Source organism: Varanus komodoensis, unplaced genomic scaffold, assembly GCF_004798865.1.
Source record: "Varanus komodoensis strain SLA01 unplaced genomic scaffold, ASM479886v1 scaffold6_1, whole genome shotgun sequence".
Classification (NCBI taxonomy): domain Eukaryota; kingdom Metazoa; phylum Chordata; class Lepidosauria; order Squamata; family Varanidae; genus Varanus; species Varanus komodoensis.
In genome coordinates this window covers 3,137,319-3,158,864 of record NW_025336345.1, presented here as the reverse complement: position 1 = coordinate 3,158,864, position 21,546 = coordinate 3,137,319, and the positions used below count along the sequence as shown (strand labels likewise).

At 41.9% G+C, this 21,546-nt stretch overlaps 2 protein-coding genes across 2 annotated transcripts in view; both read right to left on the bottom strand.

Moving 5' to 3' along the window:
* LSM11 (LSM11, U7 small nuclear RNA associated) overlaps positions 1–2,793 on the bottom strand; it is a 17,008-nt gene extending 14,215 nt beyond the window's left edge. The window contains exon 1 of the mRNA XM_044450947.1: positions 2,373–2,793. Coding sequence (XP_044306882.1) covers positions 2,373–2,793 — 421 coding nt within the window. The remainder of the gene's footprint in view (positions 1–2,372) is intronic.
* An 8,353-nt stretch (positions 2,794–11,146) lies between these two features.
* Positions 11,147–20,350, bottom strand: THG1L (tRNA-histidine guanylyltransferase 1 like). The gene is made up of 5 exons (XM_044451018.1): positions 20,179–20,350; positions 19,173–19,247; positions 17,591–17,679; positions 15,323–15,430; positions 11,147–12,836 (listed from the first exon to the last, which is right to left on the bottom strand). Exons 1-5 carry the CDS (start codon positions 20,243–20,245, stop codon positions 12,675–12,677), a joined length of 501 nt encoding a protein of 166 aa, XP_044306953.1. The 5' UTR covers positions 20,246–20,350; the 3' UTR covers positions 11,147–12,674.
* Between the last annotated feature and the right edge of the window lie 1,196 nt (positions 20,351–21,546).

Sequence of the window (21,546 nt, the reverse complement as noted above, 5' to 3'; positions counted from 1 at the left end):
GTTAATGCCTATATTTATATATGATCAGTGTGTATTAGTACTATTTGAGCAGAGACACAGAATTCATATTTACTGCTGAGGTCCATGAACTCAAAAACAAGTGGATAGCCATTCCAAGTTGGATAACTAGGTAAGTTATAGGTTTTATGGTGCAGCACACTAGGCCGTATGCCACATCAACATGCATTTAAAAAAAAACTCACAACAAAAGAACTCAGTAATTTAGGCTGCAGTCCAATTACTAGAGAGGGTCCTGTTAAACTCAATGAAACTTGCTATCTAGGAGACATGCTATTTAGAGAGCATGTCATGGAAATAATGACATGGGAATAATCTGTTTTTATAAAAACCACCAATGGGTAATATGATGCTGTACCTGGGATCTTATACAGGCAAAGCACATACAATATACCACTAAGTTGTAGTTTTCCCCCAAATTTAACATGTTCTAAATAAAATGCTTTTGTTCAGACATATTTTTATTCAGCTATTATTCATATTATCTAAAAAGATAGACTAACCCCCCCTATTGTGTAGTTGATCACTCCTTTTATGTTTGAACCTGAAAGACGTTCCATTTGCCAGTTGTTTGCTTTTAGAACTAGGTAAGTGAAAATTGCTAAGCACACAAACTTACGGTCTTCTCTGACCTTGCTGCTCAGTCCCCCTGCCTTGCCCCACTCACAGACAGCATGCAAAGAACTACACTGACTGCTGTCCCCAGCAGTAACTGCCCCCTGCTACTTCCAATCAGCAGCTCCCTTTCAACCATTTTTCCTAAGACTAGACACCTTAAATATCCCTGTAAGGAACAATAAGCCGTGGTATTGGAGAGGGACCTCCTTAGGTCCACTTCAACAGACAGGACTGCCCAACCTGTGGCCCTCCAGATGCATTTTGACCAAAATTCCTATCAGCCCTAATCATCACTGCTAATGGTAAGGCATACCAGAAGTTGTAGGCCAAAACATTTTGAGGGTAAAATGGAGATCAAGGTTCTGTAAACCACCTTGGATCTTTGCAAGAGGATAAAAGTGAGCATGCAATGCAATAAATAAATAGTGTAAGGTATCTGGAGTCAGCAGAGAAATGGGAGAAAAATGCTTTAATAAAGGAAATAAATGAATGCTGCCTCAACCTCTTTGGCAACTAAGCAAGTGCTTTCAAGAGGTCTTGGACTACAAAACTCCTCATCCCTGATCACTGGCCATCTGGTCAGGGCAAGCTGGATCACATTCTCATACTCCAAAAATTCCCCAATACCATTCCATCTTAACACTTGGTCAAAGAACCTACCTCCTTTCCCTCACACTTTGGAGCTTCACCACAACTCCACACCTGTCTTCTGATTAATTAGTGAGTTTCCTCTTCTCTTGCCTCAAAATCACTCATGTTCTCCCCATTCCCAGTACTTCATGCCCACTCCCAACACTGGCCAGCCCACCCCCCCTTCTCTGCTACCTAATCTTCAATAATATAGGCCACATCTCCTCCTCCTCATGGCTTCTCCTGTTTCCCCTCCCATTTCTCCCTGACATTTGTTCCCATTATTATCTGCAGTTTTTGCATTTCAATTCTGAGCACATATTATTATTAATTGTATTTCTGTATCACCTGCAAGGTGAAATTCTTTCACGGTTTACATTCCTACACCATTCTAATTACTGTGGCAGAAAGGTTTTAGACAGAAGACTACAGATGCTTAAAAAGCAAGAGCTGTTGGGGTTTTAGATACCATAAGGGGGCTTTCCTGTCTTGTTTTTTTACTAAAAAACCACAGCCCAAGACTTCTTGCAAATAAGCATATTTTAAAAATCTGTATTTTAGACCACAGAATATTTTATTTTTTATAACCTACATCTGTATATATACTGTAAGCACAACATAAACAGTACCCTTTAGCCACCTGAAACATTAAACATTAGCACACCTTGCTATGTATGCTCAAGTTTAATTTTATTTGTATTTATACTCTGCACTGAAGCAGAACCATGCAACATGCACACACAGTGCCTACTTGCCAAATCCAATGTGTAGCACATGTTACACCTCAGTACAGTAGTCCACTGGTGGACTGGTGCACGCCTTTAAATCTGTTACGTGCCTCAGTGTTCCTCACCAAGAGAAAAGGTGGAATATAAATGCATAGTAATAAATGCCGTTGTCAGCGGCAGGGATCAGGCGCGCGAAATGATCCCTGCGGTCTTCACCAATACTAGCACTAACGATGATGCGGTGCCTGTGAGTATGTGCAGAGCGCCCCTCCTCGCCTTAATGACGACCCACTTCTTAAAGCCGAGAGGAAGGCAGTCCTCAAGCCCCTTCAGAAATGCCCAGCCACAGATCCGCTCAGCTCCCCTTCCCCAGCTTACGGGGCATCCTGGTGAGCACGTTGCGCGGAGCCCGTCTGGCCCGCGCCCTGGCCCTCTCGGCTGCTTCTGGCCCGGGGTCCTTGGCCACCATGAGGCTGCGGAGGCGCTGGAGTCGCTCGGGGTCCGCAGGAGCCCGGCCAGCCCTGCTGCGGGCGCGCGTGCCGGCAGAGCGGCCTCGCGAGCGCCCCGGCGCGCGGACTAGGCCACGCTGGAAGCTCTCGTACTCGGCCAGGTTGTTGAAGCAGGGCGCGGCCGGGTACGGCAATGGGGTGCGCTCGGCGTAGAGGGCGAGCAGCGGGTCGAAGCGCGGCGAGCTCACGTCCAGGCGCCCGGGGCTCGGAGATCGTTCCGAGCTGCTGCGCCCGCTGGAGCGGCGGCGGCGCCGCCTGGGCCCGGCCCCAGCCTTCTCCGCCTCCTCCATCTCGCTCTCGTTCGGGTCCTGACTTTGCGGGGCGGGACCAGAGGGAGAGACACGGCGCTTGCCGCTTTCGCTGCTAAGGGCCGCCCCAGCCCCGCAATTGCACGGTAGGCGCCTTCCCCGCCCACGCGCCCCGCTCGGCGCTTGCAAGATGCTCCCGGAAGACGGCGAGCCTCGGTCATGCCCGACGGCCATGCCTTGCTCTGCGCTGCTTGACCGACCTCGGGTAACTGTCCCTTCTGCCGATCGAAACTGGTGTAAAAATCCATTATTTTTCAACCCTATCCTGGACTGCCTCGGTATTATTCTGTGTGAGTTAATACGAAATAAGGACTACTTGATTCCATAAGCAGTCCTCCTTAATAAGAAAAAGGGAGGGGAGAGGTAGGGAGAAGTTACAGGGTTCCATCATGACCGAAACTGGCATGTGGATTTTTATTAACCCCCCTCCAAAAAAAAAAAAAAAAAAAAGATCTTGAGTCTTACCATGCTCTATACTTTCTGCCTGGTCTTCATTAGTCCATTCTTCTGCAAAGTGTTCCAGAATTATAGTGGCATCACAGTCCCAGGAGTTTCTGGAAAAGGCAGATTATCTAGATCCTTTTCAGTTTGGCTACTAGGCTAGTTATGAGACTGAAAATATTTCTATCACCACCTTGGGCACTCTACACTAAGAACTAGAGAGGAATACCTGTATCCCTGTTAGTGAATGATATCAAACACCACTTTGTGGTGTTCAGTAAGTTTACCACGATATTCCTTCGGACTAGATGGCTGAGATGGGCTTCAAAGGGGCAGTTTCAGAGGTTTAGTGCTGCGGGACTCTATTCCACACCATGGCCTTGGCTTATAGACAGTGTCCAAATAGTAACCACTATGGCAAAGTTGGAGAGAAAGGGTGTTTTGCCTTTCAGGGCGTGCTTGTTTCTACCTACCCTGTCCCACTTCTAGCCTTAGGAACTGTGCAGCAGGAATGTGTCAAGGAAGGGATGTGCTTTAGAACAACTCCATAACCTCCAGCCAATATGGCTTTTCTGGCTGGGGTAATAGTTGTAGTACAACACATCTAGAAGTCACCTGCTTGAGATAGGCTGAGGTATGCAAGGGCTAAGCTGTTTCCACATACTTTGGCCCACCCCCAGACCTAAGAGCCTTCATGAAGGAGCTGCTACTGCTGCTTTTGTATTTCATGGCTGTGCTATCTTCAGTACTACATTTGCCCAGGTGTCTTTCCAAATTGCCTCTCTTGGTGCTCTACTGCCTAAAGCAGGGGTCCTCAAACTTTTTCAACAGGGGGCCAGTTGAATGGTGCCGGGGGTGGGTGCGAGCTGCCAAGGTAGTGCCGGTGGGGGGGGGGACGCGGGCAGGTGAGGGGGCAGGGTGCACAGGGCAGGGGCACGTGGGGTGAGGCCATGGCTTGCTTTTGCGATCATTTTCTCCGAGTGAGTCCAGAACGATCTCTGCATGAGCAAGCTGCATACACGGCGAGTGCAAAACCTCTGGGACGAGCTGGTTAAATGGGCATGGCGGGCCGGATTCGGCCCGTGGGTCATAGTTTGAGGACCCATGACCTAGAGAGCCAGGAGGGTGGTTTCCTTGGGGATAAGGATGCCCTTTCTTGGCTAAGACTACAGAACCCTGGCAAGCAGCTCTTTCTGTAGCCTGATGGGCTGTTTGAAATGGACATTTAGCTTTATCTTTCCCTTTTTATACTGTTGAGTTTGATGTGGGCAAAGCATTTTGGTTAGATTTTAATATGTACTGTTTCTGATACATGAATTAAGCAATTCAATAAGCACTGTTTAATGTGGACTTTGTTGATATTGGATACTGCTAAGTGACATGCTAGTATGTCTTATGCTCAAACCTTCAATATATTTCAAATTAACTGCAACTGAGCTGTTAATATTACATGGTAATGTTTTATAATTATGGTTATTGTATTTGTGCAGCTCACAGAATAGTACGAAAAACAGAGTGTTTCGATTAACTGTGAATCCAGCAGGGTTCCATCCTATCCCTCATGCTGTTTAATGTTTACATGAAACCTCTAGATATTTTACAGGAAGGTTGAGTTCAGTGCCACTAATATGAAGACAATACTCAACTTTGTCTTTCCTATCCATTTAAATCCAGTAAAACCATTCCCATGACTGAACATCTGGCATCAGGGCTTTTTGCTGGGTTATCCTCAGAATTTGGAACAGGCCCCCTCTGGAGCTACAGCTGGTCCCTGCTTTCTGAATTCAGGAAGAGGGGCAATACACATCTTTTCATTAAGCTTTTGAAATTGTTATGGCTTTAAGATTTTTAACTTTCCCAATGTTTCCTACTCTCTCAGCACTCTGCCATTGTTTACTCACCATTCCACCTCCACAGAGAAATGTTACAGACGGCAGCTGTAGCACCAACATATTATCATGTGAGTGGAGCAGTACATGTGTGTGTGATGTCTGTCTGCTTGTTTGCTTGCTTTCCTAATGCCACTGTAATGCTTTGAGAAAACAGAATCCTGTGAGGGACTGTGCCAGGCAACAAGCAGGCAATTGCAGCTGCCAGTTAGGAATGGCAGGCTGAGGCTCTTTGAGGCTGTTGCCATTACTTCCCCAGCATCCTTCACTGAGGTGGCTGCCTCACTCTGCTGAACAGTAAGGCCACCTCTGCGTTCAGATATGACAGGCTTCTGTTCAGTGTAACACAAGATGAGGGAACAGGGATTCAACCAGTCTCGGATGGGGTTGCACCGTCATTCAAGAAACAGGTTTTCATTTTGGGTATGGTCCTGGATTCAGCCCTGAACTTGGATGCCCAGCTCCGAGAATGGCCAAGAGCACTTTTTCACAGCAGAGGCTAAAGCACCAACTATATCAATAGGTTAAGGATGTAACTGAAAGATTGCCAAGATTTATACAACCCACTGACATGTATCCCTTTATTCTTATACATGTGGAAACAAATCACTAGCCTTACATCCATTGTAGGAAAAACTGTGGAAAGCCTCATAATAGCGAGAGATCTAGTGATGCTAGATAGGGAAGGGATGCTGGCAGCCACACAACACAGCTTCCGCAAAAAAAGGTCCTGTCAGACAAACCTTGTGGAATTCTACGACAAGGTTTCTAGGGGGCTAGATGGAGGGGATGCAGTGGATGTGGTTTACCTGGATTTCAGCAAGGCCTTTGACAGAGTGCCCCATGATATCCTGGTGGAGAAACTGAGGTGTTTTGGGATACACCAAAGCACTGTCCAATGGATTAGGGCATGGTTGACTGACCGAAAGCAAAGGATAACCATTAGCGGGGATTCATCGGGATGGCGGCCAGTGACAAGCGGGGTCCCCCAGGGCTCTGTCCTGGGGCCGATCCTGTTTAATCTTTTCATCAATGACATGGAAGAAGGGGTGAAAAGTCTGCTGATCAAATTCGCAGATGATACTAAAACTGGGGCAGTGGCCACACCTGAGGAGCAGGTACTCCAGATCCAAAAGGATCTGGACAGACTATGGAAGTGGGCAGGAGACAACAGGATGGCATTCAATGTGGGTCAGTGCAAGGTCTTGCACTTGGGGCATAGGAATAGGTGTCATAAGTACATAATAGCGGACAAGTGGCTGGAGAGCAGCACTTGTGAAAGGGACCTCATGGTGCTGGTTGACTGCAGGCTAAACATGAGTCAGCAGTGTGGTGCGGTGGTTAAGAGGATGAACACCACCCTTGGTTGCATAGCCAGAAGTTTGGCTTCTAGATCGAGAGAGGTATTACTACCACTCTATACGATTCTGGTGCGCCTGCAAGTGGAGTATTGTGCTCAGTTTTGGGCCCCTCATTACAGGAAGGTTATAGCCAGGTTAGAGTCAGTGCAGCATAGGGCCACAAGGCTGGTGGCCAGTTTGCAGGGGATGCCATATGAGGCAAGACTGAGGGAACTGGGTCTCTTCAGCCTGGAGACGAGGAGACTCAGAGGCGATCTGTTGGCAACATACAGGTATGTGAGGGGATGTCACACAGAGGTGGGTAGAGAGGAAGGCAGGACATGCTCCAGCGGAGCAAAGCTCAGGGAACCAGTGTTCAATTTAGATGCCAGGAAGCACTTCCTGACTGTTAGGACCCCAAGGGTGTGGAACGGGCTTCCCCGGGAGGTGGTTGAACCCCATCGGTGAGGGTGTTCAAAGTTAGGCTGAACATGCACATGGTGAGCATGTCGTGAGCAGAGCCGGCTGGAGCCGGGGGTCAGACTAGATGCCCCAGGAGGCCCCTTCTGACTTGCTCTGTTTCTATGTTTCTAAATAACACTGCCAAGCTGGGCTTTGAAGGAATCTTGCCAGACTTGGAACCTGTAGGGAGAAAAGTAAAGTGGGGCCCAGATAGTTTTCTCTTTAATCTTTCCAGTTTGCAGAAGAGGAATAGACAAGGAAAGAAAAGTACTGCAAGTGAATGCCTGACCACAAAGGTGGTGTCAACATGAGAGACTGGATTTTAGAACCACAGGCTATACTTCCTGGAAGATGGACTGTTGGGAAAGGATAGCTTTCACCTTACAAGGCCTGGAAAGAAAGTGTTTGGCTACAGCATGATAAGTTTATCAGGACTGCTTTAAACTAAACTCTACAGGGGAGGGAGTATACCTGCATCACAACAGAAAGAACATTTCTAACAGTGCCCAATAATAGTCTTCCAAAAAATGTAGGAAGAAAGCTACTGTATAAAGCATGTGGTCTTCAATGTCTATATATTAATGCTTGGAGTATGGGAAACAAACAGCATGAACTAGAACTCTTCACACAGGAGGGTAAATAAAACCTGATACGTATAACTGAAACTTGGTGGGATGACTCCCATGACTGGAATTCAACAATTGAAGGATATAACCTATTCATGAAGAACAGAAAGGGAAGCAGAGTCACACTATGTGTTAAAGGTACATAACTTCACACAGAAATACAGAGGCTGAGCTTAGTAACCCCACTGAGAGCATCTGGATTAATATAAATGGCACAAGGAATAAGAAGAATACAGCGGTTGGAGTCTATTACCAATCACTGAGTCAAGGAGAAATCTTTTCCAAAGCAAGCTGCCGGCGTTTCAAGGAGGCATGATGTCGTTATGAGGGATTTCAGTTTCCCAGATATCTGTTGGGAGACAAATTCTGCCAAACATGGCCCCTCTAAGAGATTCCTAATGTATTGCTTATAACTTGCTCCAGAAAGTGGAGGAAGGAACAAGAGGAACGGCTGTCCTTAACCTGATACTAACAGGAATGACCTAGTGGACAAAGTGGCAGCTATGAGAACTCTGGGGGAAAGTGATGTACCCCTTGGATTTCAAGAAATCCAATTTTAATAAACTCAGAACAATTATAAGTAAAGTCCCATGGCAAGTGAGTGTAATGAGAAAAGGTGTCCAAGTTGAGTGGGGATTTTTTTAAAAAGGGAAATTCTAAAGACAACATTACGAACAATTCCAACAAGGAAAAATGGGTAGAAGACAACAGAAGAAGCCCATGTGGCTTCACAAAAAACTTAGAGATGATCTGAAAATGAAAAAGGACATCTATAGGAAGTAGAAAGAAGGCCAGACTACAAAGAAAAAATACAGGCAGGTAGCAAGGAATCAAAGGGAAGGCTAAAGCTAGGAATGAATTGAGGCTACAGGAGGATGCTTAAAACAACAAAAAAGCCTTCAGATATGTCCAAAGTGAGACAGAAGAAAGAAATGGGGTTCAACTACTCAACATGAATGGCAAAATGATAACACAACAAAAGGCAGAAGTACTCAACTACTTTGGCTCAGTCCTCTCCCAAAGGAAGACTTACGACCTTCCTGATGAAGGGAAAGTACAGGCTGAAGGAAGAGGATAGCAGCTCAGGATTGATGGGCAAATGGTCAAGAGTCATTAACTGGGTTGAATGAGTTCAGATCTCCAGGGCCTGATGAACCCTATACTACAGTCATAAAGGAACTGGCAGAAGAACTCTCAGAACCACTAAGAGAGATCGTGGAGGACAGGGGAAGTGAACGATGGCTGAAGAAAGGCTCATGTTGTCCCTGTCTGCAAGAAAGGAAAAAAAGGACGAACCTGGGAAGTACAGACCAGTCAGCCTGGCATCAATCCCTGAGAAAATTCTGGAACTGATTATAAGGCTGTCAACCTGAAAACACCTTGAACACAATGTAGTGATTACTAGAAGCCAGCATGGATTTCTTAAGACCAAATCCTGCCAGATTAATCTGATTTCATATTTTGATTGGGTAGCCTCCCTGATGGACTGTGGGAATGCTGTAGACATAATCTATCTTGTCTTTAGCAAAGCTTTTGACAAAATACCCCATGATATCCTGATTAGCAAATTAGCTAAAAGTGAGCCAGATGGAACAACTATCAGGTAGATCCATGGTTGACTACAGAATTGGACTGAAAGAGCGATCATCAATGGCCCCCTCTCAAACTGGGAAGAGATAACAGGCGGGGTACTGCAGGGTTCAATCGGGGGCCCAGTGCTTTTCAACATTTTTAAGGATTTGAATGAGGAAATACAGGGAATGATTTTCAGATTCACACATTTGTTCAACTGGGTGGGGATAGCTAATACTGCAGAAGATAGAAAGAATATGAGTCAATAATGTGATGTGTTTGGAGCATCACTTCCAAATCCTGTGAAACACTATGTCCCCTTTAGTCAGCATTGGTTAGGCCTCATCTGGAGTACTGTGTCCAATTCTGGGCACCACAGTGTAAGAAAGATGCAGACAAGCTGGAGGGGGTTCAGAGGAAGGCAACAAGGATGATCCAGGGACTGGAAAAAGCCCTATGAGGAGAGATTGAAAGAACTGCGTGTGTTTAGCCTCAAGAAGATTGAGGGGAGATATGATAGCATTCTACAAGTATGAGTACTTTAAAGGCTGTCACAAAGAGGAAGGCCAGGATCTCTTCTCCATCATCCCAGGATGCAGGACATGGAATAATGGGCTCAAATTATAGGAAGCCAGATTCTGGCTAGAGATCAGGAAAAGATTCCTGACAGTTAGAGCAGTACGACCATGGACCCAATGACCTAGGAAGGATGTGAACTCTCCTACACTGGGACAGCCATCCGAGAGGAATGGTTTAACTTGGGAGTCCTGCACTGAGCATGGGGTTGGACCTGATGGCCTTGTGCCCCTTTGCAAATCTTACTATTCTATGATTCATTCCTAGAGAAATTAGATGTTAACATGATGACACATGCCAGTTACACTGTATTTGGACTACCACTGTTTGCTTTATAGGGGGCTGTCTTTGGACAGTTTGAGAACCACAAGGGATCCAGAATGCTGAGATATCCCTGTGGACCAGAGCCAATTACAGGGAGCATATGATTCATATTTCAACAACTTTACTGGCTACTGGCCCATTTCAAGGTAAATTGAACTTGGGAGATTACCTGAAAAAACACTCCCATACAAGGCTGCTTTGGTTTTAACACCTTTAGGAGAGGCCCTTTTGGAAACCCACTAAACTCCTGAAGCATTATTAGTAAGACCTCAGGACTTTCTTAGCAGCTGCTCTCAAGCTCTGGAACATCAGAGAAAAACACCTTTAGCCTGCCTGGTAAATTTTGGGAGCCATGAAATATTTGGGAGCAAATATGTTCCTATTCCCAGGCTTTAAGCCTGATAAGGTGATTTATTTTAGGACCATCAGAAGTGCAATTAGGTGGTTTCATAGGTGGCTTTTTATCACATCCAGCCATTCTTGGTTTATAGAATTTTACAGACAATTCAGATATCGGGTTTCAATCAGCCCTCCCGTATTTTCCCACAGTGTTTTGAGTCTTTTTCTCTTTAATGAATTTCACACTGAGAAAACAAAACCAGAATAGCTGCATAATGCTAATTGTTAACATTAGGACCCCTCCATCTAGAAGCACCCATTAATTCAATGGGCTGTTTTTATTGATATATATATATATATATATATATATATCAGCGCTATGTTTTTATTGCTATTGTGCATTTTACTTTTATTGCTGTTCAGCCTTGAGCACCATTTAGTGAAAAAGAGGGAGACACATTTCATAAAGATAAATAGCCACTATCCTCAACATTGCCAAGGTTTATGCTTGAGCTATGGTATTATAAACTAATTAATCCCATTTACTTCAGAAGAGTAATTCATAGTGTGTTATCAATACAAAAACACAATCTTACAATACAGTTGTAGGCTTATCTACTAAGAAGTAAGTCCCACTGAGTTCAATATGGCTTACTTCCAGGAAATAGGCACCAAACTACAGCCTTAAGATACATGCATTAAATACATATTGCTTTGAAGTATTTTTATGATTACTCTACCTACATTAATAAATATAGCCACTATGTCAGATGAATATTTTTATTAGAAGTTTTTTAAAATAGGCTTTAATGAATGACACTAAAATGCCTATTGTTCCAGCTAATCTTATTTCCTTTAAAAGCAGGATAACAATGGGGAATGACAGAGGGAGAAACCTGGAATAACAGTAGGAAAACAACCTGTGTAAAACCCTTCTGTTAGTATCTCCCAGAGTCTGGGTTGGTTTGCACTTAACAGTACGTTGACCTATGTAGTATGGTCTGTTTGCTGAGGAACCCCTGGCCTGCCTCACAAACAACTGGGCTTGGTTGGGGTTTTCCTCTTCATTCTCCCCTCTCAATCCTGTAACTACTCCAGGACACTTTGCAGCCCTAACTGCTCACCCCAGACCCTTCCATATTCTAGTCATTAATTCTTGTTGTTTTCACCACCCTTGCCAAATTGTCCTGGAGAAGACTGAGGCAGCGACCTACAACAAAATTGCTCTCCCAGGTTTGACTCATGCAACAACCTGTTGCTGTTTGATAAGCCACTAGAACAAGCCATAGATTATCAGTGTGGCTTGTTCACAAACAATAAGCCACCCCTGCTGAAACCATGATGGGGTGTCACTCCTTGAGAACCAAGTCACTGTCTTGGCCTGATTTTTACATGGACAAACGCTCACACAGATCTCACAATCACTCCAAGTTGCCTCATCTTTTCTTTCCTTGGGAAGAAGCCTTGCGATTCCATGGCTCTTTAAGAAGGAAACACAGAAGAGCAGCACAAACTCTTTTTGAACTTCACACCACAGTAAAAAAGAACTTTCAGTTAAGTTGGTTGCCACAATCCTCAACAGCAGGAACTGGATAGTTTCCCAGGCAGCAGAAAATGAGAGCATGACCTACAAACATATCCTGCTGTGATACCCCCCTTATACAATAACTTTATTACTCCAGTATGGCCACCTGAGACCCTCTCTAATAATCAGTAAAGCAGCGAGGAGAGAGTCCAAACAATAAATGTACAATTACAGAGGGAAATTACGTTTCCATAGCTTTCAAAAAGGCCAGAACTAATTTACACTTGAGAGAAAACTTCCTAATTAGTTTCAGCTACTTGCCAGGACATTTTGTTTATCACTCATATAATCCAGAGACATTAGCAACTAGGATAATTTGTAACTTGGCTCCCTGATGATAGAACTTAATTTGAAGCAGGAGTTTAAATGTTTTCAGAGTTTTAAATGGGCATCTTAAAATCTCATGGGATTTGTACCAACAGAGTGCCTTTGAGGGCAAGGGCTTAAATTAAAGGCATTCCTTTTCCACTGTAAAGTTTGTCGATATTATAAGGCACCTCATAATTCTGATGGAACATTATATTAATATTTATGGATGCTGCATAAAAGAGAAGTCCTTTTTTCTGTATTCTCTGGCAACATGGATATTGCACATGTTTATACTACATTAATATTCATATTGGGCTAGCCATATATTCCTCTCCCATTATTTGGTCCTTGCAAAGTAAACTGTATAAAATATTTCATGCTAGAATCCAGATGGAAAAGGTCAGCTATCATCAGATAGGATTTCAGGATATTGGTCCCAAAACTGATCCCCAATGATGTCACAGTGCAAAGGAACCACTGCAGTCCTCATCCGAGTCACTTCAACTTCCTTCTCTTCTGTTTCCTTTGGAATTTTAATTGTTTTCCTGATGATTTGATTTACCTAGAAATACAAGTGAAAAATTAATATAAAATCCTAGAATTAGGCTAGAAAGCAATTCAAGATTCAATTATTTTTAGAACTGTAACATTTAGAGTAATCCTATAGTCCCTCAACAATATCCTGAGGCCTTAGAATAGTTCAGAAGAAGAAAACACAAAACTTTAGGCAGAACTCCAACCTTAGAAGAAGTTTTCTGACACTAGAGCTTGCCTCAGCTCCTCCGAGCCACTTCAGAGGTTTCTGTAATGGCTCACTCTTGTGGTCAACTAATGGCCCTCCAGATATTTTTCACTATTCCCCGCTACTGGATAGGACTGACAGGAGCTGTGGTCCTCCAGATATTTTGGCTTGCAAGATGTCAACCTGTGCACTAGAAGGTTAACTCCCCAGCATGACTAGCTTGGGAAATGCTGAGAGTTGTGAAGACTTTCCTGGTTAATCATGCAAGGGATTGCACCTTAATGCTGCAATCATCTATAATCACTTATAGATTATAAGTAAATCCCATTGAAATGAAATGATTTTTGAGTAGACATGGCTTAGGTTTGCCCTGCATCAACCCTCTCATACAATTAACCTACTTTTTTTCTCAATGGACAGCAGCTCTGCTTCTTTATTACACCTCTATCTATCCTTGTTTTACAAAGGTCTATCGTGTAGGATAGGCTGCAAATTTTTATATAAGAACACATATAGGTTTATTTAACAGGGCCACTGACTAAAACTATGCAAGAAGTTTTAGACCTGGTTTTCCACATCAAAACAGAAAAAAATATTTTCAGACAATATAACCATATGCCTCATACTGATTAATTGATTAAATTATTTTATATATTACCAGGCTACTAGAAAGATGCCTTTCTGAATTAATGAAGGAAGAGTAAACTTCCAGTTTAACAAGCAGAAGCTACTTATTGATTTTAAAAAGCCATTTTTCCCATTCACTATTAGAAATAAAAAAATAAAACAAATTTCCCCTTAACTTTCAGTCTCACGGCTTAAAACTGCTCTCCTAGTGAATCATTAAGGCAACAATTCAATATACACAATCCTATACACATTGTGGGACTAGTATCTGGGTAGACATGAATAGGATAGTATTGTAAAGCTTAAAGGTACAACGCCAACTGAACACTTTAGCTTTCAACACTTTGTTACGAAGGTCCATTTTTAGGCACTTTTTTGGCTATAACTGTGGCCCAAAAACTGATTTTTAGCAACTGCCCACAACCTATTATTTGTGCGAAACACTTGTCTTCACTTTGCCCAATTGTGCACACACTAACAAGCCAGTCTGTCCAGCATCAGCTACATGATAGATATTGCTTCCACATTTCAAAAATTATCATATAGGCCATCCAAAAGGCTCACTGTGAATTAAAACATCTGTACCATATATATCCCGTAACAATGATGTCAATTAATTGAATATCTTGAAAACATTAAACTCCACAAAATCAGTTAAAATACAATGTTTTCAAAGGTTGCTAACAAAACACAAGATTGAATAGGTTTACTGGAAGATCTTGGGAAATACATATAAATCCAGTTTTTGTTTTGCTTACCCTGGTTACAAGTTATACTTTGAACTTTTATCTAGAAACATAGCATTTATTCTAAAGCTGTCATATGTTATATAACTGTTTTGGATGATTTCAGTATACTTATAGGTCAATTCCAAAGGAGCTAAATAAACTCTTTTCAATTAGCCTTTGCAAGTGTTCCTTCTTAGACTAGTATTTGATTGGTACTCATTGATTGCACTATTCTACCTTCCCTTGTTACTGTTGTCTTGGCTTAATTTTTATAGAGCTGGATAACACTATTGCACTGTTCCATTGTACTTTCAAAAGAAAAACAACTTGTATACTTTTTATTGATAGGGGAGATAAGAAACATTTGTTAGCAGTTCTGAAGTGCTTCAAATGGAACATAGCCAGGAGCACCATGTCACAAAGTATGATGTTCAACTGGCCTCACAAACAGATATACTGGTACAAATGCTAATGATCTGTACTTTACAAATCCAAGTCCCTCCTGCTTTTTTCTTCTTAACATTCAAAATATGCAGCCAAATTTAATACTTACTGGCTTATTAAACAGCAACAATAAACATGTAAGGAATAAAAAATGAAACAAAACAAAACTGGAAGTCATGAAGGATACAGTTAGCCATTCTGGGCAGAGAAAGCTCTGTACACTTGTCCTTTCCCTCCTTCAAGAACAGGAATACTGGTACTGAGTGTTCCAGCAATGGCTAATCCTCAAATCAGAAACACTAGTTCTGATCATTCAGGTCAGGGATAGTGACTGTATTAACTTCAGCACTTGAAAAAGTGGTAAACTTATAAGGCAGATTTGCCTCCTCACCACATGTGCTATGGTCAGAAAGCACTTAATTATCACAAGATACATTAGATAATTGCTTGTTACCTGCATATTGCCATTTTAAACACAAACATGGGTATATGTCAAAATGGTTTTACCTTTTGCCATACTAGAACAGTTCCTTTTCTATGGATCAGAGGTTCACTGTTGTAATTAATGTTGAATTCTGAAAATAAAATTTCATTCTTGTCACCTGCAAGAGTCCCCTAAAGACAAAAGAGGAAAACTATACCTCAGTTATATTTTTAAAACAATCAACAGTATCATATGGCACATGAGAACATTGCACCTCTTGATCACTGCCTGCACAGGGAGTGTACTTTCCTCTCAATTCGGGATCTGAGCTCTGTATTTGAGAATTCACCATACTCCTAGAAGTACTCTCTCCCTACAGAGATGAATCAGTCCACTTCTCCGCTTGTATTTAAACACAAAATTAAGCTTCATGTGGCTTTTAACTGACAGTTGCAGATTATATCAGTGCTGTTATCTGTGTTTTGTTTGCATGATATTTTATTGTGATTTTTATTGCTTTATGGTTCACAGTACCCATGACCTAGAAAGCATAATATTTCTCCAGATGGCCACCCACTTTTCCTCAGCCAAAAATCATTTGATGGTTCCATGGCTTTAGTCCAAGTTAATTCCTCATTTTAAGGACAAAAACATGCATGTTTAGACAAAAAAGTCCTATATGATGGCTTGGGTATGTTGGGGCTTAATAGGCCTTTTGCCTAAGCACACATAAGATTTCACTTTATTTCAAAGGCTGAAATGCCTTTTGTAAGGTTTAGTTAGTGGCAGTAAGGGCATGATCCTATGGCTCTGAGATGCCATCTAAACCACCATAGGGTAGGTTAGGCTCCTAGCCCAGACTTCAAACACATTTCAAAGTTGGAGCTGGGACTTTGACCAAACGGCATCCTCCCTTCACCCTTGCAGTCAGCATGGTTCTTTCCATGCCAACTGCAAATCTGAAGTTGTATATGCAACTTCAGGGCTAGTAGCGAGGGGGCAGTGGAGAGGAGTGAGATTTCAGTGGGACGCAAGGAATCCTGGGCAGTGGCAAAAAAACATATTTTTGCAGGGGAGGAGAAGCATGGAGGCAATCCTTCTGCCCTCAACTGGATGCCCATAATACTCCAAGTTCAGCGGATCACAAGCAACTAAACTGGATAGCATTTTAAGAGGCACAGGCTGCAACGTCTTGGTATTTTCTATTTTTTGCCCTTCCTCTTTTGCTTTCAGTCCCCCACCCCCTGCCACTGGTTTGTGGCCCCTCAGAGTTCCCGAGAACTGAATTCAGCCCTTGGAGTGAAAGAAGTTCCCCACCTTGATATACGGTGTAAAGTTAGTTGTCTAGAAGAGGTCCTTAAGTGGAACAGTATTATTTCTCTGTTACAATTCACTGTAAACTCTATAATGTTTTAATAATTCTGGTTGTTACAGGTCAGTAACCTGCAAAATTAGCAATGCACACACCAGTCAATCTGTGCATAAGAAGATACAAAAGCAGCTAAAAGAGACAAAGCAGCAAAAGAATGCCCTCTCCAATGTTACATAGCTGCTGAAGGTTATAGCTGTGCTGTATTACAGGAATGGGGCAGGCCACTTTCCAAAGGCTCATGCTACATTCTTCAATGAGCTAATTTTAGTAAAAATTTGGCAGAGTGGTCCTAAGGTGGTGGGAGATTCCATGGCAAAGAAACCACCACTATCTGAGCCTTGTCTACGTGTACCAGCTAGAGTAAATGAGGTTCTTCTGCCCCTCCTACTTGTTATGACTATTAAAAGTCTCTGTCCCATTGACACTAATAAGAAGGGAAATAAGTACATGAACCCCAGGGAAATGAAGAGGGAGAGGGGTGTCAGGGAAAAAAAGAATTTCAGTCTTGAGGGGCCAAGACTCCCCAGTATACCTCTTTCTGGCACTAAAGCAATGGTGGCACAGCTTTCTGCTGTGGCACTGGGGAAGTGCCAATGGCAGACCTCCATCTTTGCCAAATAAAAAGGAGGTCCACAACATCCAACATCTCTTAGGACTGCTCCCTAAATAACCACAAGTTCATACATTGCTTAGTTAAAAGCTTACTTAGGACTCTTAACTACAGTTAATACTCTATAAACTTACCATTCCTGCATGAAAGCAAGCACAAAATTATATGCACAGGCATTCCTATAAGAATAGTGTGTGTAAGGTAATACATATTCCAACAAATGCCCAGTATACGCCAACAAATGCCTTACAACTCTGAGCGTGGGGGATGGGACGGAGATCTGAATCACTACACAAATTGCTGGCATTAAACACAAGGCATAAGACACTATATGACTTAGGATGAGATCTTTGGAAGAAAGTTTCATACCTGTAGCCTCTTTTGTGCTTCTACTGGTGTTAAGCCACTTTTCTGCACAAGAGTCCAAAATACTGTATTGTACAGATTATTTATGTGACCTGCAGACACACCAAATGAAATCAAGACAGTTTGACCAGTTGGCAAGTGCATCAAAGAAGTTTGCCTCCACAGCACAGTCCATACAAATACCAGTATCAGGAAGTTTTGATTACATTTATCAGCACTTTACATGTAATTAAGCTACCAAAAGGTCCTACAATGAATCTGTGTTCCATGTTATACCTTATTTCTCCTCTTAATTCATACACTGCAACATGCAACCAAAGAGAAACCACTGTTATCTGTTTTGGGAGAATAATATTCAGTATAGAATTCAGGTAGCGGTGTGTGCTTAGAGAGGAGATACCCAAATAGATTGCTATACAGAGTCCGCAATAGTAGTTCATGAAGTATATTACTGCTTGCCTTGAATGTGTAGGAATATTGGTTCCTTAATTACTAGACAACTAAAAGAAGTGGCAGCACCATATCCTATTTCACAACTGAATACAATACTAAGTACATTTCTCATGTGATGCTAATGTAGCTAAAATTGCTACATTTCTTATGCTAGCTAAAGGGTGGGAAGAGAGGAAGGGACTACCTTCCCCAACCTGTAATATTCCAAGTTCTGTCCTAAGTCTCTACTGCTTTTTATAAGGGTAAGAACCAAAGATGTGGGAAAGGATTCAGGATATTTCAAGTGGGTAGAGGCAGACCTGCCTGCCTCCTACTTCTCCATAGTTTTTCAATTCAAAAAGTGTATTGTACTAGCCAAAGGCCATGACAAATACACAAATGGATGCACATAAATGACAAAATGAAGAATTTCATCAATATAAATAGAAATTGAAATATGAACAGAAATTCATTTTAACTCTGAATTTCTGATGCAGCTTATAGCGATTTTGTCTAATTCTCTCTTCCTGACCTTTTTGCTGCTGAAACAAATGAAGCAACTTTGTGTCACATAACTATTATCACTTTTAAAAAAAAACTGTTTCTGCCAAGACATTCCTGGATCCATATGATAGCAAGGGTTTCAAGAATCTCTGTCTGGGGTTAGTATATAAAGGACAGATTCATATGACACTTATTATATTACTCATCCAAGCTGGCTGGCATAAATTGAAATTGCAAATCAATAAAGGTGTTTCTTAAAGAGGATGATCTCCATCTGGACAGATATCTAGCTCTATAATGTAATGCTTTCAAAAGAGTTTTGAAATTTAGAGTTTTTAATTAATTGCAGGTCTTTTCTAGAGTCTATCCAAAATAACCAGTCCCTTAATTGGCTCTTATCCAGAGTAAAGATGGTATTCAGATCAGAAATATAACATGACAAATTACGAAGCCTTGACTTGTAGGTATGCTTTTCATTCATTTCCAAATGGTACAAAGCTGGAAAACATTCATTAGGGAGAAGAGCAATTTGTTTTAAGGTATCACAATTAAGCACAGTCAATTAGTTACAGCCATCAGAAGAGTAGTCCTGTGATATAAATCAATGGCAAAAAACTGATGTGTTGTTTGTAATGTAAGAGATACTCACAATCAGCCTGTCGCCAACTGAGATAGTCTTTTAGATTCTGGTCACTAGGATACAATATAACACGTCCATCAAATCCTGGTGGATACAAGAGAGGCTGGTCCTTAAAGTAATCTTTCCAGTAGAAAACATAGCTGGATGCAAACTGGGAAACTACATGAGTCATGAACTTACTTGTAAAAAGAACATAAAAGGGGAGAGAAAGTATAAGTTATTAATATCATATGACTAGTCTATGTAATCTAAAAATGCCTCTTTTTAAAAAGGTGTCAGAGCTGCTCCAAAGCTTTACCCACTCCCATCTTCACTCCCAGGAGGTTTCTAGCTTGGTTGGTTATATACCAAGCATATAAAATTTGACTGACCTAAATTAATGGCCCTGTGGCAAAGGCAGGTAACCCCTTTTAATCCATGGGCAAGATTGCACCTGCCCCCCAGATCAAGGTAGCAGATTGGATGTTGGCAAGAAAGCAAGCTGCAAAGCCCCATTCACTCCCACCATGTCCTTTACCACCCCCATCTCCTTGGTCTTCCATGCCTCTTTTTACACAGAAGTAAGTTGGCTACTTGATTTTAGGTTAAAATCTCTTTGAGGTCCATTTCTTTTTGCACTGGGTACAAGGAGGCAGAGGACAAAGTTTTGAATTTTGACTTCCAGCTCTGTGCACTGCCTCTGATCTCCAAGATGGAAATCTGAACTATCTTATGGCTAGTAAGACAATGTCTAGGGGCCACGGGATCATTCCCTTATAATCTTGTTCACTGTAGTGTTGCATTTTATGGTTTTAACTATTGTGAACTAGACAGCTTCAGCTATTGGGTAACACAGAAATGTAATTAAATAATACATATCAAACCAGAGCTGCCACCATGACCAGCCCCAAAACAGATAGCAAGGTCAGGGTCTTACATATCTTAGAATAAAGCTAGCTAAATAGCAATCATGCTGTACAAACTAAATGCATATACGAAAAAGGGGAGGGAGGAAGTAAACTCAGAAAGAAGTTACCTTTTTCTCCTCTTAAACCAGTTGGTTTTCTTTTTGAAAACAAAGCTGTATTCATCACTTTGGCCATATGCAATAACAATGTCTTCTAGTTCTTGCATCACTGTTTGTGCACACTTGTTCATCAACTGAAGTGCATGATCATCATTTGGCTTCTTAAAACCATGCTGCTCAGCAAAGCTTCAAAAATATATACACACATTAAGGCTGCAACCCTGACTGCACTTACCAAAAAACACTCCACTTAGCACAATTGTACTTGTTGAGTCAACATGCACTGAACATTTCTGTTAGGAAATGGGATTTGTCAAAGCAATTAAGGTGGTTCTCAGTCTGTATTTAACATAGTGCAAATTTTGTGATGGTCTGGATCTTGGATTTTTTTTTCAGTGTTTAACAATTTTTTGAAAATTTTTGAGGCTGCAATGTGCTTATTGTAATCATATTTGTGCCTACTGAAGATAAGGGAAACCAATACACCTGTTAAAAAAAGAAAAAAGTTTACTACAACCGAGGGCAGAAACCCTACCTATAACACAAATAGCTCAATGCATTCCTAAACGAGATGAAACAACTCCTACCGCTAATCAAAAAACCTTTTCACTCTTTCAATATATTGGAGGCAATACCACAGTTACCGCTTTTCAAATATTTGTTTTAATACTAAATTCCAAGGTATGGGTTAATTTGTGTGGTGCCAGAATTTGGTTGCCCAATATGAAAAAGCTGACACCATTCACATGTTAAATGAGATTATCATGAGCTAGGATGTAAATAAAAAATTTCCACTTGTGGTCTTCCTAGGAAACAAGATGCTGCACCAGACAGGCCTTCTGATCCAAAAAAGCTCTTCCAAAGAGGAAGCTGAATCTGATGCACAAAATAGGTAGAACTTTCATTGCTTAAATCATGCAATCACTGACACATAACCAGGCCTGAGAAAAATACTCTTTTCTAGAAACCAGCATGTGCTCATCCTTGAAATGCAGCTGACACTGACCAAGCACCAGTCCAGAGAAAACCAGTTTGCATCTGACAGGTAACAGCAGCTCAAACAAAGGGCAATTCACACCACCCCACCTCCTCCTCTTCTATGTAATAGCACCCTATTCTCCCCTCTCCTTCAGAGAATCTTCTTTGATATACAAGTGGGAAAATTCCACCTTGTAACTTTTTACTTCTATAACCTATTGGAAAGTATTACGGTATTATGTGTAACCCTCTAATGATCATGTATCAAAGGGCCAACTGAGAACTGCTCAGGTACACCATCTGGAAATATTTGTTGCTAAGTCGGTTATTCTCGAGAATAAATCCTTTAAAAGAAAACCTCCCCCTATTGTGTATTTTTGGGCATCCGCTCACCAGAAC

Bases quoted from the DNA above. Each gene is read 5' to 3' on its own strand.
- THG1L (XM_044451018.1), bottom strand. From the start codon at position 20,245: ATGGCCAAAGTGATGAATACAGCTTTGTTTTCAAAAAGAAAACCAACT. The intron at 19,248-20,178 runs GTAACTTCTTTC...TGTATCCACCAG, and splicing joins TGGTTTAAGAGGAGAAAAAG to GATTTGATGGACGTGTTATA. The intron at 17,680-19,172 runs GTGAGTATCTCT...GTGTGTCTGCAG, and splicing joins CAGTTGGCGACAGGCTGATT to GTCACATAAATAATCTGTAC.